The sequence below is a fragment of the Panthera onca genome, chromosome C1, assembly GCF_046562875.1.
Source record: "Panthera onca isolate mPanOnc1 chromosome C1, mPanOnc1 haplotype 2, whole genome shotgun sequence".
In the NCBI taxonomy this organism is placed as follows: Eukaryota; Metazoa; Chordata; class Mammalia; order Carnivora; family Felidae; genus Panthera; species Panthera onca.
The window spans coordinates 184456820-184472133 of record NC_138346.1 but is presented as its reverse complement, the minus strand read 5'-3'; the positions used below and the strand labels follow the sequence as shown (position 1 = coordinate 184472133).

Genomic DNA, 15314 nt, shown 5'->3' with positions numbered 1-15314 from the left:
TTTCTCTAGGTCTAGTATGTTCATGGCTGTTCACTTCTGGAGTTCTGAGGGGGGAGGACAGAAGCAAGAGGATGAAGCCAGAAGAGGGCAGGTGCAGATCACATAGGACCTTGTAGGCCACATCAAAAGGCTTTATTCTGAGCGCAATGGGGAACCATTGAAGGGATTCAAGTCAGGAAGTGATGAGCTCAGATTTGTGTGAACTCTGGCTTTGGGATGGTGGCTAGATTGGCAGAGACCAAAAAGGAGGCAGGAAGAGCAGGACAGGGCTGAGGCTCCCATCCAAGCAGATGTTAGTTGAATGACATGTTAGTGACATGGGGAGGAGTATGAGGTAGAGCAGGCTGTCCTGGCATTGAGGGCATGGCAGAAGCTGGCAGTAAGGCCTCCTCCACAGCCAGATGTAATGGTGTCAGTGAGGTCCCCTGTATGCACTAGGAAAAGGGGAGCTTTGTTAAACTGTGGCATTAATACAGCTGGATAAGAACCAAATTTAGAAAAGTCACCTAAAGAGAGAAAAGGTCTCCTTGAGCCACAAGACTGGACTGTAACCAGGAGGAATGAATTTCTGTGTCTAAGTGTAAAAATGTGGGGATTTGAGACCCAAGACGAAAAGGCTTAGGGCTGGCAGCACCTTCCAGTGTCTGGGCACAGGAGCCTTGGGGTCCAGATTTGGAGAGTTTCCCAGGAACTGTTACATCTGGCTCTCTTAGTTCTGGTTTATTGATTCCAGGGGAAAAAATCACTTGGAGGACCTGCAGGGGAGAAAGGCAACCTCCATAGGTCATCCCCTTTTGTATTACTATAAATTAGGGGGTAGGGCTTCATTCCATGTTTCTGGCTGGTATCAGGGCAGATGGTGATTCCATTCCTAGGTATGTGAAGAGGGCAGATATTGTGTTGATGTTTGAAAATGCTGGGTCTGAGGGCCTAGGGGGTGTCATGCAGACATTTCCAGGGGATGGCTGGTCATGTTTCTGGAGATTAGGAGAAAGATAAGCTGGGATGAGCTGTCAATTTTGTAGTCTCAGATAGATGGCAAAGGAAGTCATGGGAGTAGGTGAGAGCCTCCAGGAAGAAGGTGCAGCATGGGAAGAGGCCCAGGACTGGATCTAGGGGGAGCCTCACTCTTTGATTGATAAATAATGGATGAGGAGCTACCAAGAGGGTGCATCGGGAGAGGTGGGAAGACATCCAGGACAGAGTTCAAGAAAGAGGAGGGAATCGACTGTGTCACAGCAGCTGGAAATCCACTGGGCTCACCCACAAGAAGGGTGTTGGTCACATTAGCAACAGCAGTGTTGGAGAGATGAGGGCTGAAGAGGGAGGAAGTGGAAACATCAAGAAAACTCTTTTGAGAAGTTATGAAAGGAGAAGGAAAATGGGGGTGTTAGCTAGAGGAGGAAGCAGAATCCATGGAGGTTTTGTTTTGTTTTGTAAGTGAGAGAGACTTGAGCATGTTTTAAATGCAGGTGGGAGGAGCCAATAGAGAGGATGGGGTCTGTGATGTGGGAGAGTGAGGGGGTGAATGATGGGTGAGGTGCCCAAAGGGAGGGTTGGAGGCCCTGGGCACCTCCTCTACTGGAACAGGAGGGAAGCTGGTGCAGAGCAGATAGTTCTTCAGATCTTGTGGTTTTAGGGCCCTCTTATCTGATGGCTTCTGTTTCCTTTATGAAGTAGAGCAAAGCTAATTTTCTGGGAGCAAGGAGCAGAGGGATGAAGGGGACAACTGAGGAAAGCAGCTTTTGAGAAGTAGACAGTGGCCCAATGCTATGGGGCTTTCTAGAAGGTGCTTCTGCTAATCTCTGCTCAAATGTCCCCTAAGAGAGGACTTCCCTGACCATCCTAAGCCGTTGTCTACAGTAGGAGCCTTGCTCCTTAGCTTGCTTTATTTTTCTTCCTGGAGTTATTGCTATCTGAAATTATATTGCTAATGCATTTGATTCCTGTTTATTTCCTTTCTCCCCACTTGGCATGTGAGTTTGGAGAAGTCAGAGCTTTGCCTTGCACACTACTGTTCCCCCAGGAACTAGCCCTGTTGTCTAGTATTGAGAGTGGGTACTCGGGGTGCCTGGGTGGCTTAGTCGGTTAAGTGCCAGACTTCAACTCAGGTCATGATCTCATAGTTCGTGGGTTTGAGCCCCATGTCAGACTCTGTGCTGATTGCTCAGAGCCTGGAGCCTGCTTCAGATTCTGTGTCTCCCTCTCTCTCTGCCCCTCCCCCACTCGCACTCTGTCTCTCGAAAATAAATAAACATTAAACATTTTTTTAAAAAGAGAGAGAGTGGGTACTCCATGCCCACTTGTTGAATGTGTGAATGAATCCCTGGGGGACCCAATTTGGGGCAGCAAAACTGCTCGTATAGGGTGGGGGCCAATGTCTGCATCCCCATGACTTGGGCACTTCTTGGGCCCCTGTCCTCCTGTCTTCTTAGGTGTTTGGATGCTTCCCTGTGTTTCCCTTCCAACCTGGTCATTCCTGGGGCTGGAGCTCATCCTTGGTGCTGAAGACAGGGAGGTATTGGAGGCATAGCACAGGCTTTGGAACTGAAAGACCTGGACTTGAGGATTGTGTGACTTTGGGCAAGGCTCACCATCACTTCTTAGCCAATATGTGGTGGCTGGGAGAGTCATGGTGACCCATGTGAATCTCACCCAAAGTCCCTCTGCTCCTTCTGTTGAGCCAAGGGTCTCTTCTGAGTTGTGTGTTCACAGCCATTCACATGTGTTCACATGTACATTTGTGGTAGTACACTTGTCTCTGAAAAGGAGGATAGAGAATGAAGTCACCTATTTGTCACTAGGGTGGGGGGGAAATTGCCTCTCTACCCCGTGGACCATTACATACCCCTCCAATCTCCTGATGACTCTGTGCTTAGACCCATGGAGTTTGTGTAAATCTAATCCATTTTCTTAAACTGATTTTTTATGGTTATTTCAGAGATGCTGCCTCATCTCAATTGTTGTTAGTTCTTCTTGGTAGATATTTCTAATCTTTTAGCTTTGAATATACAGTTTTGGTGTCCTTGATACTGGTTAGGGTTTATGCACATGCTTAGTACTGCCCAGTCTTGTGGGGAGAGGTAGTGACCAAGAGGTGGGGTGGGGGAGGACTGAGACTAGAGCACCCATGGACCCCTAAGGATGTCCACCCTAGAGAGGAGCCGGTCTGGGGAATCTGGCCCCCACTTTCCAATCCCAGGACGTTCCTGGGCAGTGGGAGCCTGTGGCCCCAGAAAGCAGAGTGGACACTAACAGAGAACGCCACAGGCAGTTACCAGGTTTCCAAGGGAATGGAGATGGAGGGTGTAACTCAAGCTCAACTTCCCATGTGACTCGGGACAAGGATTAATCCTTTATCCATGGGTGGAAGTATCGTAGGGCATGTTCAGAATGAATTCTTTAGTGTAGTTTGGGGGCTTTTGGGAGTAGGATATGGCAGGAGATGCAGGGAGGAGGATGTTGGGGAAAAATAGGCTTGAAGGGGAAGTAACTACAAGTCGAGGGCTTACCTTGTGCAGGATCCAGTGCCGGGTCCTTCCATATAATATATCAGTTAAGGGCTTTAAATGCCGCATGACCTCAACAAATAACACATGCCCTGCATGATTTAATTAATACCAAAAAAATCCTATAAGGTAAGTTATCATTCCCATTTTACAGATGAGAAGAGTAAGATTCAGAAAGCCTAAAGATGTTGCCCAAGTTCACACATCTAAAAATAGGGGAAATCAATATCAAGCCCAGATCTTCCAAGCTCCAAAGATTGTAGGCTGTGAAGTCAGCTTTCCTTAGTTCACATTCCAGCTCCCCAGTTAGCTATAACTATACCTCCTCACAAACTCTGGAGCTCAAACTTTATTCTGAGACCCATGGGCAGGCCACTGAAGGGTTTTAAGTATATCTCTGAAAGACTGCCTCTGAATAGGGGAAAATGGATAAATACATAATGGTACATCACTATAGTGGAATACCATATAATTGAAATAGCTAAGAATATTGAGGGACAGTTAAATGCATGAGTTTGAAAAGAAGGACAAGATACGTTAAATGAAAAAGGCAGGTTTCAGAAAAGTACATTTATATAAAGCACCTCTGGGTGAGTAGATGTAGCTAGAAAATCCCCCAAAGAGCACACACCACCCTCTAGATAACCTCTCCAACCTCATCTCAGGCCACTGTCCCACGGAGGGGCAGCTCCTGGAAGACACCACATTCCCCCTGCCCCAGAGCATTTGTGCTTGCTGTTTGCTCTACTGGGAGTGTTCCTTCCTTACTCTTTGCACTGCTGGCTCCTTGTTATTCTTTGGTTTTCACCTTGAGTGTCCTCTCCAACAAGAGGCCATCCTGGATCTCCCTGTCTAAGCAGATTAGTCTGTTTTCATAGCACTGTTAGTCTTTCTCATAGCACTGTGTTTGTTCCCTTGTTACACTTACTACTGTCTGTATTCATTCTACTTGTTGTTTAGTTGAATATTATCAGTGTTCCCCATAGAATGAAAGGGCAGAACCATGTCTGTCCCATCCCCTGGGACATCTAGACAGTGCCCTGCCTATAGTAGGACCTCAATACAAATGTGTTGAATGACATAGCAGGGGCAGAATCGAGCAGACTTCTGCATTGCACAGCAAGCTGGTATTATCTTTCTAAACTATCTTTCTAAACTATGAAAAAGTTTAATGCTCAAAAGCATTTGCTTTTTGTGAGCAGTATAGACAGAGTGTTGGTGACAGGCACCAGATGGAAGCAGGTTGGCTAGTTTGGGATTGTTAAGCTAAACCACGTATAGTAAGAGTGTGCTTAGACTTACAGCAGTGGCTCTGGGACTGGAGAGGGGACTGAGCCCAGAGATATATAGGACTGTGACCGGCTGGCAGAGGAATGCAGGAGGAGGGGAGGATGCTCCAAGGGTCTCTCTGGGCAGCCTCCTCTCTTCCTGCCCAGGGACTTAAGGCCTGGCTGGTGATAGTGTTCCCTGAATGTTTTGCTCTTCTTTAACTATTTCAGATCCAGAAGACAGGGAGCCTGGACAAGGTGGTGTCCTGGGCCCACCAGTTCCCTTATGCCCACCCACTCTGGCTTGGACAGTTCCTTGGCTTCCTGAACATCTATGAGCCTGATTATGCCAAGGCTGTGTATAGCCGAGGAGGTGAGGCCTCCCAAGAGAGGGTGGGGTTTCCTGAGAGCAAAGGGCTCAGAGCTCCAAGTGGGGAGGAATCCTGGGGTCTGCACCTTACGTCTGGGCAGCCGAGGTCCACATCCTATTGATTAATAAGCCTCTTTCAGGTATCTCCTAGTTTTTGCATGACCCGATCTTCTCTTTCTCCTGCAGATCCCAAGGCTGCGGACGTGTATGATTTCTTCCTCCAGTGGATTGGTGAGTGGGCACTTGCTTTCTCTGACCTTAGTGCTGGGTTACCAGGATCCTTCCCTGTCCCATCCCTCTCTGTCCTGTGCCCACTCAGTCTTATCTCATCCATGGGAACACCTGGCTCCCAAGTGCCCCTCCCAAGCTCAGCTGCTCAGTGGGGAGACAGGGGAAGAGGCAGGATAGCTCCTAGCTGGCTGGGGAAGTGGGGCTCAGGCATCTTCTCCTTCTGGGTATGTCCTCTTCCATGGACAGGCATAGCAAGGGCTTTGGAAAATACATGAGTCTGAAAAACAGCTTCCTGGAATAGGTGGCCCTGGAGTGGGATCCTAGGAGATTTTATTGGTGGTGCTGGCCGGGCAAAAGCCTGAGGAGGGAGTGATGGTAGGGCCAAGCTGGTTTCATCAGAGGCTGCAAACACTGGGTGGCTAGAAGGCAGAGCTGTTGGGACAGGAGGCTGGGTAAGGAGGACTGGGGTGGGAGCCCCAAGCTGCCAGGTGTGGGACAGGATCTTGTAGATAACCAGCTTCCCCTCTGCCATCTTTTACCCAGGGAAAGGCCTGCTGGTCCTCCATGGGCCCAAGTGGTATGAGCACCGCAAGCTGCTCACACCTGGCTTCCACTATGACGTGCTGAAACCCTATGTGGCTGTGTTCAACAACTCCACACACGCCATGCTGGTGAGGTCCCAGTGCCAGGCTCCTGGAGGCTATGGCTGCCTCCTCCCCAAGCTTCCCTGGGCAGGGCCATGAGGAGAATTGCTAAGACCCCAAAGGCCTGTACTGCCTGTAATAGCAGTGCCAAGCCCTGCTGTACCTGATACCTGCTGTGTGCTGGGTTCTGATCAAGTGCTGAGACTCCAAGTAGTTGGGCAGCTCTGGCCCTGTCTCCACTGGGAAATCCAGGCATCCCTCTTCCTAGAACAAAGGGCTTCTGTGAGGCCCCAGTAGGGATCCTCCTGTAGCAGACTGGAGGGATGCCTATATCTGAGAATATTAGGAAGGTCTTTCATATCTGGAAAGTGCTTCCTTCTCATTCTCTGCCTACCACAACTATCTAAAATAATGTCATTAGCAGCTCATCTCTGAAAGGGATGCCAAAGATCAGAGATCAGGCTCTGACTCTCAGGGATGGGTAATCCCTGGAAGTTACCCGGGCTAGTCTTTCCCCTCGTAGGAAACTCCTTGCTAGCATCACTGCAGGCCTGACTTATACACAGGCTGTGGTGAGGAGCTCTCCACCTCTCAGCCCTCCTTTTCCCTTTATGTAGGCTCTCTGGCTCAGTGTCTGTATGTGCTGCCTCCTGGTCCTACCCTAGCCTGAAGCCCCTACCTGCCCTGCACCCCTACATTCCAGCAGGATGGAGACCAGGCCAGGGACTTGGTTCATGGGAGAGAGGATAGGCTATGCATCCTGGAGGACAGGGGTGGGGGTGCCCAGCTGACCCCCTGACATTACCTTCCATTTCTGGGCTCCAGGACAAGTGGGAAGAAAAGGCTCGTGAGGATAAGAGCTTTGACATCTTCTGTGATGTGGGCCACATGGCGCTGGACTCACTCATGAAGTGCACCTTTGGCAAAGGAAACAGCGGTCTCAGTCACAGGTCTGGGGGTACTTGGGGCTGACCACAGTCTCTATCTACCCAGGCCAGCTCAGTGGGGAGTGTTGGCAGGACTCTAAGGCCCTGGTTTGACAGGACATAGGGTCCTGCCCTAGGAAGCCCCAGCTTGGGCATAGGTGGAGGCAACTGGGCCTTGCCCAAAGTTAGAAGACAGATTCTTCCTTTGGTGGAGAGGCTTAATGGCAGGGAGAGGAAGGGTGAGAAGCATGTGGTTGGGGCTGGATTCTGGAATGGAATTGCCCCAGGCAACTCTGTGGGTCACAGTCTGAGCACTCCTGCCCACTCTTCTACTGTGTAGGGACAATAGCTACTACCTGGCGGTCAGCGACCTCACCCTGCTGATGCAGCAGCGCATCGAGTCCTTCCAGTACCATAATGACTTCATCTACTGGCTCACCCCACATGGCCGACGCTTCCTACGGGCCTGCCAGGCAGCCCACGACCACACAGGTGGGCCTTTCCCACAGGGCCCAACCACAGGAAGCCAAGGGTCTAGTCTAGCTCCTCTAGGCCCATCTGGGACCTCTGCCATTGAAGAATTTCAACCCCCCTTCAGGCAGAGAATGGGTCCCCAGGCAGTGACACCCTCTGCTCCTGGCCCAGACCAGGTCATCAGGGAACGAAAGGCAGCCCTGCAGGATGAGAAAGAGCAGGAGAAGATCCAGAACCGGAGGCACCTGGACTTCCTAGATATTCTTCTGGGGGCTCGGGTGAGTGAGTGTGCAGTGGACCACCTGAGAACTTGTACCAGAGGGGTCAAGCCCCTCCCTTGGACAGCAGCAGGGGCTGGTAAGCACTTTCCTTCTCTTTCCCCAGCAAATATGACCTGCTCCTTGTCTTATGACACACATCAGAAAAAACTCATAGATGGGAAGCTGTGGCAGTGGGGAGAGATGTAGTAGCAGGAAGCCTGGGTCATACGTTAGAAGTCCTAAAGACCAATTCTAGCCTTCTAAGACTCTGAAGAGTCTTTCCTTCCTTCCTTTCCTTCCTTTCTTCCTTCCTTTATTCATCCACTCTACAAACTCACTAACCCCTACCCTGGGTTAGTTCTTGTGCAGAAGATGAGAAAGACCTGGCCTTGCATCCAGACACTTATAGTCTAGTGGAAGGACAGGAGGTGACAGTGACAAAGATCTCTTCCTCTGCCAGGTGGCATTCTGAGCAGAATTGACTGTCAGGGCTGGGTAAAGTCACTTGGGCAGAGGGATCAGGGAAGGTTTCCTGGAGTAGGAGGCATCCAAACCATGCCTGAGATAGGAATCTGGGGGAAGGTCTCAACTCCCAGTCTGAAAAGGTGTTTTCCTTCCCTCCCTTGGACCTTCATTTGACAGCTGTTATGATGTCTTCTTGATACCTATCTCAAATACGTTGAGCTGTCCCATCATGCCTTCCCTAACCTAGGATGAAAGTGGGATCAAGTTGTCCGACGCAGAACTGCGGGCTGAAGTGGACACATTCATGTTTGAAGGCCATGACACCACCACCAGTGGCATCTCCTGGTTTCTCTACTGCATGGCCCTGTACCCGGAGCACCAGAGTTGTTGTCGGGAGGAGGTCTGCGAGATCCTTGGGGACCGGGACTCCTTCCAGTGGTGAGTGAGGCTGTGGCTGAGCACAGTGTCTTGTTCCCTGTCCCAGCAATAAGTTGAGCCTATGCTGTCTGGTGTCATCTTCAGATGATGCAGGGGGACCATCCTGGAAACTAGGTGAGGGTGGTGGCCATTGTCCTGTTCCTTCCAGCGCTGTGGCTTTCAGGGGGGGACCTCTGCAGACACATCCCTCAGCTCCTTCTCCCATAGTGCAGCCTTTTTCAGGTTGAGTTGCCACCAGGAGGCCGATTTTTGGTGTACTGACTGCCTCTGCTGGCAGAACCTGACTACCCTTCTGGGGTGCTGGATGGAACAGTGGGGGCCAGCTGCCAGGAGATAGGAGGGAACTGAGGATGGATACAGCCAGACCCTGGGGAGCTGACCACATCCCTCCCACCTGCCTTTGGATGGTTATGTGCAGCCTCTAGACTCCTCTGGTGAAAGAGAAAAGCCTGTTTCCCAAACCCTATCACTTAAAATCTTTCAATTGTTCTCTGTTTCTTGATTCAAATTTGAACTCATTGACATGACACTGACAGATGCTGACCTCTTTGCAGGTCATCTCTGGGATTCTCCCACAGGCCCCTCTCTCCCTCCCTCCTCCCCCTCAGGCCTTGGCCTTCTGTCAGCCACCTTAACTTTCTCTCTGTCTCCTGTGCTACCTCCAACATGGGGTTAGGCACACAGCATGGCACAGCAAATGCTCCGTCAGTGGGAGAGACTTTAGATTCACCAGAAGGAGACTGACCTATATTTCGGGATCTGAGATTTGATGTCGCCACTATATACTTTTACCAGCCAGATGTTGGAAACCTCCCAGCGTGTCCAGCCATGTGCCAGGTGCTTCTGGGGGTGCGGCTGGGAAGAGAAGGAAAAGGAGCCAAGTTGTTGCCATTAGGAGGTTTTTAGAAAGTTGAACCAACTAACCAAAAGCTAGAGAGAAAACACAGAATGGAGTAAGATTGAGTGACCCATGTTGACAGCAGAGGAATCAGAAGGAGTGGGGCTTGGACTGACTTTCTTTTTTTTTTTTAATTCTTTTATTTATTGAGAGAGGGAGAGGGAGACAGAGAGAGACAGAGAGAGAGGGAGAGAGAGAGAGAGAACAAGAACAAGCAGGGGAGGGGCAGAGAGACAAGGAAAGAGAGAATCCAATGCAGGGCTCAAACCCATGAACTGTGAGATCATGACCTGAGCCAAAATCAAGAGTCAGAGGCTTAACTGATTGAGCCACCCAGATGCCCCTTGAGTTGGCTTTCTAAGGAGGGGTGACACTCAGACAAAGGAAGAAAGAAACAGGCATTTAGGTGGTATAACAACATGAACACGGCTTGGAGGCAGGGAGTTAAAATATTTATTTTATTTTCACTTCATTTCAGTTAGAACTTGAAGCAACTTACAGGACACTTATTCAATACAAGCAATAAAACACAAATGAAAAAATTATTACTGGTATATAATACTTTGTTAATGTTAATTGAAAATATCTTATCCTGGTGTGTAACCTGCCATTTCATCTCCTCTAAGGTATCTCTTGATGAATACAAGTTCCTGGTTTTAACAAAGTCAAGTATATCTAAAAAAAATGAGGACCTGGCCAAAAAAAAAATCCTTAGGGTTTGGGGCTCTCTAATAAAGTGCTGCATAGTGATCATGGTTGGACCACATTTGTGTGTGAGCTTCCTGGTAGAAAAGAGGAAAAGAGAAATACAATTTTTGTTTTTGAACTGAGCTTGTCATAGTTTATGCATTTATTTCTTCATTCAACCAATGTATATCAGCCCTTGTTTTCTTCCACCTCAGTTCCACAGGGGAAACCAAGTGGAACCTAAAGAATTGTCCTTTATGGGGCTTTTGCGGAGCCTTGAGAGACACAGGAGTGACTTTGTCTTTGATGGCTGGATACACATACAACTCTAGGGTTCTGTGCCTTCCTTTTCTAGCAGCAATGAGGGAGGGATGGAGAAAAGTGGAATCAGAAAAAAAAATAAAAAAAGGAAAAGTGGAGCCAGAACCCCTGGGTCCAAGTGGCTACCCCATTCCAGTCTGGTGTAGACACTTGAAGCATTTATGTCCCTCTCCTTGTTGGATGTGTGATGGTGGTTAAGGTGGAAAGGTGGGGCTGGAGCCTGCCTTCCTGTGGAACCCCGTTGCTTCCCATCCCCAGAAAGCTTGGTTGTATTGCTGGTAGGGATGATCTGGGGAAGATGACCTACTTGACCATGTGCATCAAGGAGAGCCTTCGCCTCTACCCACCTGTGCCCCAGGTGTACCGCCAGCTCAGCAAGCCTGTCAACTTTGTGGATGGCCGCTCTCTACCTGCAGGTGAGATGGAATGGATTGGGGATGGAACTGGAGTCCTTGTGGATGCTTCTCTGACACTCGCTGTCCCTTTGGCCAAATCTTTGCACCAATGGGGAAGAGCTCAAGCTTTGTGTTTGGCCTTGGTCCAAATCCTGGTTCTATAATGTATGGATAAATCTCTACCTCGAGCCTCTGTTTCCTCTTCTGTAAAGCAGGGGGAAGAAGAGTATTTGCCTTACAAGGTTGTTGTCAAGGTTAAAGAGACAGTATTCATCAGGGATGTCATGTGCCACTATGTATGTTGTGTCCTGAACAACTTCAGGAAGCACCATTCACATAGACAATGATTATGTGCATTCCACAACCTGTGCAGCTGTATGTAGTAGCTTCGTAAGGAGTGTTTAACTCTGTATCTGGCACACAACATGCACCTGATGAATGGTAGGTGTTACTATTGATAGCATAAGGTTATGAATAGTAACTTCCCTCAAGCATCAATTATTTGAAAGTAGAAAGTGTTGTAATAGTCCTTGCCTGTCCTATCTCATGGTAAGGTGGGTTCAGTCCTCCTTTTTCCTCTCTCCATTCCACAATGTCTGTGTCAGGTGCTTGTGTCCAGTGCTGGGACTGGAGGAAGTAGATATGATCATCAAAATCACTTTTATGTCTTGAACGTGGTGATGAACCCTCCATCACTGGCAGTGCTCAGGCGGGGGCTCGTGCCCAGTTAGAAGAATACTAGGGGATTCTGGCCCTGTGAGGAGGTGGGCATGGCTCTCTGAGGACCACCTAGCTACCAAGCCTCTGCTCTGCCCACAGGCAGCCTGATCTCTCTGCACATCTATGCCCTCCACAGGAACAGCTCAGTGTGGCCTGACTCTGAGGTACCCCATCCCTGGGCCTGGAGGTCAGATGGGGTGGGAGGTTATGGAGGTCACCCTCTCCAGCACCTGGCAGATATTTAAACAAGGCTTGTCCTCTTAGGTCTTTGACCCTCTGCGCTTTACTCCTGAGAATGTGGCCACACGCCACCCCTTTGCTTTCATGCCTTTCTCTGCTGGGCCCAGGTAAGGAGAGGACCAATGTCCCCAGGCCCTCAGGACTGGGGAGGGGAGAATGGAAGATGTTGTGGGTAAAGCATCATTTTGGGGAATTCTGTGATAAGGGAGCTGCCACTGGGTTTTGGGTGATCCTAAAGCAGAGTAAGTTCCAGGGACTTTCTTCTTTCCATTAGCATATTCATGTTCCTGGCAGGTGGTGGGCTGGCTGAGTCATTCCAAGAGAAGCCCCCAAACCAGAACCCCCAATGTGAATCTATTCGGTCTAGGACCCTCACTGTGCTCCCAAGATCTGTTGCCTGTGTCCAAGTCAATCAATTGATCAGCCAGTTGTCCATCCACAAATAGTTATTGGCTTTTGTTGGCCACTAAGAGTTTTGGACTTTCTCACTCTTGACACACCATAGTCTGATGCCACCTTGTGCTGCTCACGGTAGGAACTGCATCGGGCAGCAGTTTGCCATGAATGAGATGAAGGTGGTCACGGCCCTCTGCTTGCTCCGCTTTGAGTTCGCCCTGGACCCCTTGCAGCCCCCCATCAAGATGCCCCAGCTAATTCTGCGCTCCAAGAATGGAATCCACCTCCGCCTGAAGCCTCTGCACCTGGGCTCTGGGAAGTAGCTCTGCCTAGGATAGGGCCCCAGACAGCCCAGACTGTGGCCTCTCCTTGGGCTGGATCATAGAATCTCCCAGGCTGGATCATAGAATAGCTATAGCTCCCTGTCTTTGGGAGGCTTACAGTTTAGAAGAGGAACAGGCACCCACATAAACAGTCATCTGGAGGGCAGTGACATGTAAGCATGTGTGTCAATAAATGTTTATTATGTGTGTATTCTAAACCTCATTCATTCAACAAACATATGATGAGCACATACTTGCTTCTAGGATCTCCCTTTATCTCCTATAATTGACAATCTTTCTAGAATGTAGCAGAAACTTACATGCCAGCCCTGATGATGCAGTGAATGCAATGGAAGCTTTGTCTTGGGATTCGTGATTCTGATCCAGCACTCACCTACTCCACATGAAAGAGGGATGGCTTTGGGGACTTTCCCCCTCACTGAGATGTATTTCTCTGCTTAACTGTGTATGTGTGTGCATGTGTGTGCATCTGTGTGTGTGTGTGTGTGTGTGTGTGTGTGTGTGTAATATAACAGACATAAGGAAAAATTACCTAAACAAAAAATGTACAAGGCAATGAATTTCTAAAGGAAATTCCCAGGCAACTACCACTGAAATCAAGGAATATGGAACATGGTTTCCCAAGTGTATCTTCTGCCCCTCCTGAGACAGGTTTCTGTAGCACTCTAGCCATTGTCAGCATCTGTGTCACAGTCACCCAGTACTCTGAGTGTTCAGACTTTTGCTGGAGAAAGCAGTAGAGTGGCATTAAAGAGGGGGGCTTCCTGGAAGAGACAGTGCTTAAATCAAACCTTGAGGCAGGTGAGGTACAAAGGTACAAAGAATGGCTTTAGGGGAGGGCCTCAGACTGGGGGGCCCCATGATGAATTAGAAATTCTTCCTCAGTATTCCCTGCCGCAGCTGCCTGATGGGTGAGGTCACATATATCACCAGGGTTCAAGTTCTAAGGCCACTATTGAGTTCTAATCCAGGAATTAGACAACAGTGGAAGGGAGGACACTGGAGATGGAGGGGAAGGATAAGAGAGGGGAATTCTAGCCCTGGGACTTGGGGATGTCTCCATGTTGCCCTGAGGATGTACCATCTGGAGACACAACCTTCCTGCTATTGATGCTTCCCCTTCTTTTTTTTTTTTTTTTATAAAAATTTTTTTTCAACGTTTTTAATTTATTTTTGGGACAGAGAGAGACAGAGCATGAACGGGGGAGGGGCAGAGAGAGAGGGAGACACAGAATCGGAAACAGGCTCCAGGCTCCGAGCCATCAGCCCAGAGCCTGACGCGGGGCTCGAACTCACAGACTGCGAGATCGTGACCTGGCTGAAGTCGGACGCTTAACCGACTGTGCCACCCAGGCGCCCCAGATGCTTCCCCTTCTTAAAAGAAGGCCACAGCCCTGGAAGTTTGGCTATGGGCCACCTGCTCACTCCTGCAAAGCCTTGTCAAGACCCAGAACTCCTTACCCACCTGAGGCTGGGATTCAGAGACCTCAGCTAGGGTGTCATCCATACCACCAACTTCCCTCTCTATCCTGCTTGTGGACAGACCTTTCTCTATGCAAGTAGAGGTAGCCATCACCAGAGAGCAGAACTTAGAGGTCATAATCACCTCTGGCCCATGGGTGGCACCCAAGTCTAAGACTTGTCTGCTTCCCTTATCTGTTTGGTTTGTCAGGAAACCTATGAGGAAGGACTGGAGGCGGCCCTTATCCTACTTCAATGTTAAGAGAAGGAAACTGCCAAGATGCCCATCAGAAAACATCTTGAGATGAGGTCTTCTGACTTTGGACCCTCGTGACCAAGACTCCATAGGTGTATTGATTCTCTTGGTCTGAGAGCATATGTCTGTGGGAAACAGAGCTGAGAGCTCCAAGCTTGACAGAAGGGGAAAGCTCCACGTGGCAAGGGAGGACCGAGGCTGCAGAACAGCGGGCACCAAAGATGAACTCCACTTAATCTTTCTAGCCCTCCAAACACCTAGTGGCTTCCTATGACCCCTGGCATTTGTATGCACGTGTATGGGGTAGAGTATAGAGTGTGTGAGGAGTGCACACAGGTGTGGCTATACAGGTATGTGGCATGGGGATTGTGCATATGAGTGTGAACTCAGCCTGGGTTTCTTCTTTTGCCTAGAGGCAGCAGGCTCACTTCTTGGTCACAATCATTAACATCAATGTAATCCTGTGGTCAGAGCATGTGTCCATGGCTGGCCACCTAGAATTCCAAGCTCCCATTATCTTGTACTCTCTGAGCCTCAGCCCCTCCCCTTCTGCACCACCTGATGCCAGGGAACCTTCCAGACTTCCTGTCCAGTGCCTTCCCAGCTTACTTTCCTGCCCCAACCCCTAGTCAAACACCAAGCATCCACTCTGTCCCTTCTCAAAGAAGGGCTGAACTAGCCCAGTGATCTAGGAAGCCAGGGGACAGAAAGAGAGGTCCTGGCTACAAGCACCAACTGGGGAAGAAGGCCCTTCAGGGAGGCAGAATGTAGCATCACACCATAGGCTGAGGCCTGCAAGGAAGTCTGTCTATGGCATCCAGGGGTCTGGCTAGGAATGGCAGGGGTGGGATAAGAGGGAGATCTGTGTTTAGAACCAAGGAAAGAATGGGGGCTGGTTTGAGAGAGGTGGAGGAGGGCAAAGGAGGGCCTGGGAACAGGGCCCAGGGTCAGGAGGACAAACACCCAAGCAGTCACATAATGGGGCAGGGTTGAAAAAGTCCCTCCCACTCA

General features: G+C 49.5%; 1 protein-coding gene across 3 annotated transcripts in view; it reads left to right on the top strand.

Moving 5' to 3' along the window:
- The window catches only part of CYP4B1 (cytochrome P450 family 4 subfamily B member 1), a 64584-nt gene extending 51808 nt beyond the window's left edge, over positions 1–12776 (top strand). For 2 of the 3 annotated variants that reach the window (XM_060626570.2, XM_078451948.1), the window contains exons 2-12: positions 5009–5150; positions 5334–5378; positions 5922–6049; positions 6848–6972; positions 7289–7440; positions 7594–7700; positions 8395–8585; positions 10774–10907; positions 11706–11770; positions 11871–11953; positions 12382–12776. In XM_060626570.2, coding sequence (XP_060482553.1) covers positions 5009–5150; positions 5334–5378; positions 5922–6049; positions 6848–6972; positions 7289–7440; positions 7594–7700; positions 8395–8585; positions 10774–10907; positions 11706–11770; positions 11871–11953; positions 12382–12565 — 1356 coding nt within the window. In that variant the 3' untranslated portion in view covers positions 12566–12776. The remainder of the gene's footprint in view (positions 1–5008; positions 5151–5333; positions 5379–5921; positions 6050–6847; positions 6973–7288; positions 7441–7593; positions 7701–8394; positions 8586–10773; positions 10908–11705; positions 11771–11870; positions 11954–12381) is intronic. The other variant, XM_078451949.1, reaches the window with a different exon arrangement.
- The last annotated feature ends 2538 nt before the right edge of the window (positions 12777–15314 follow it).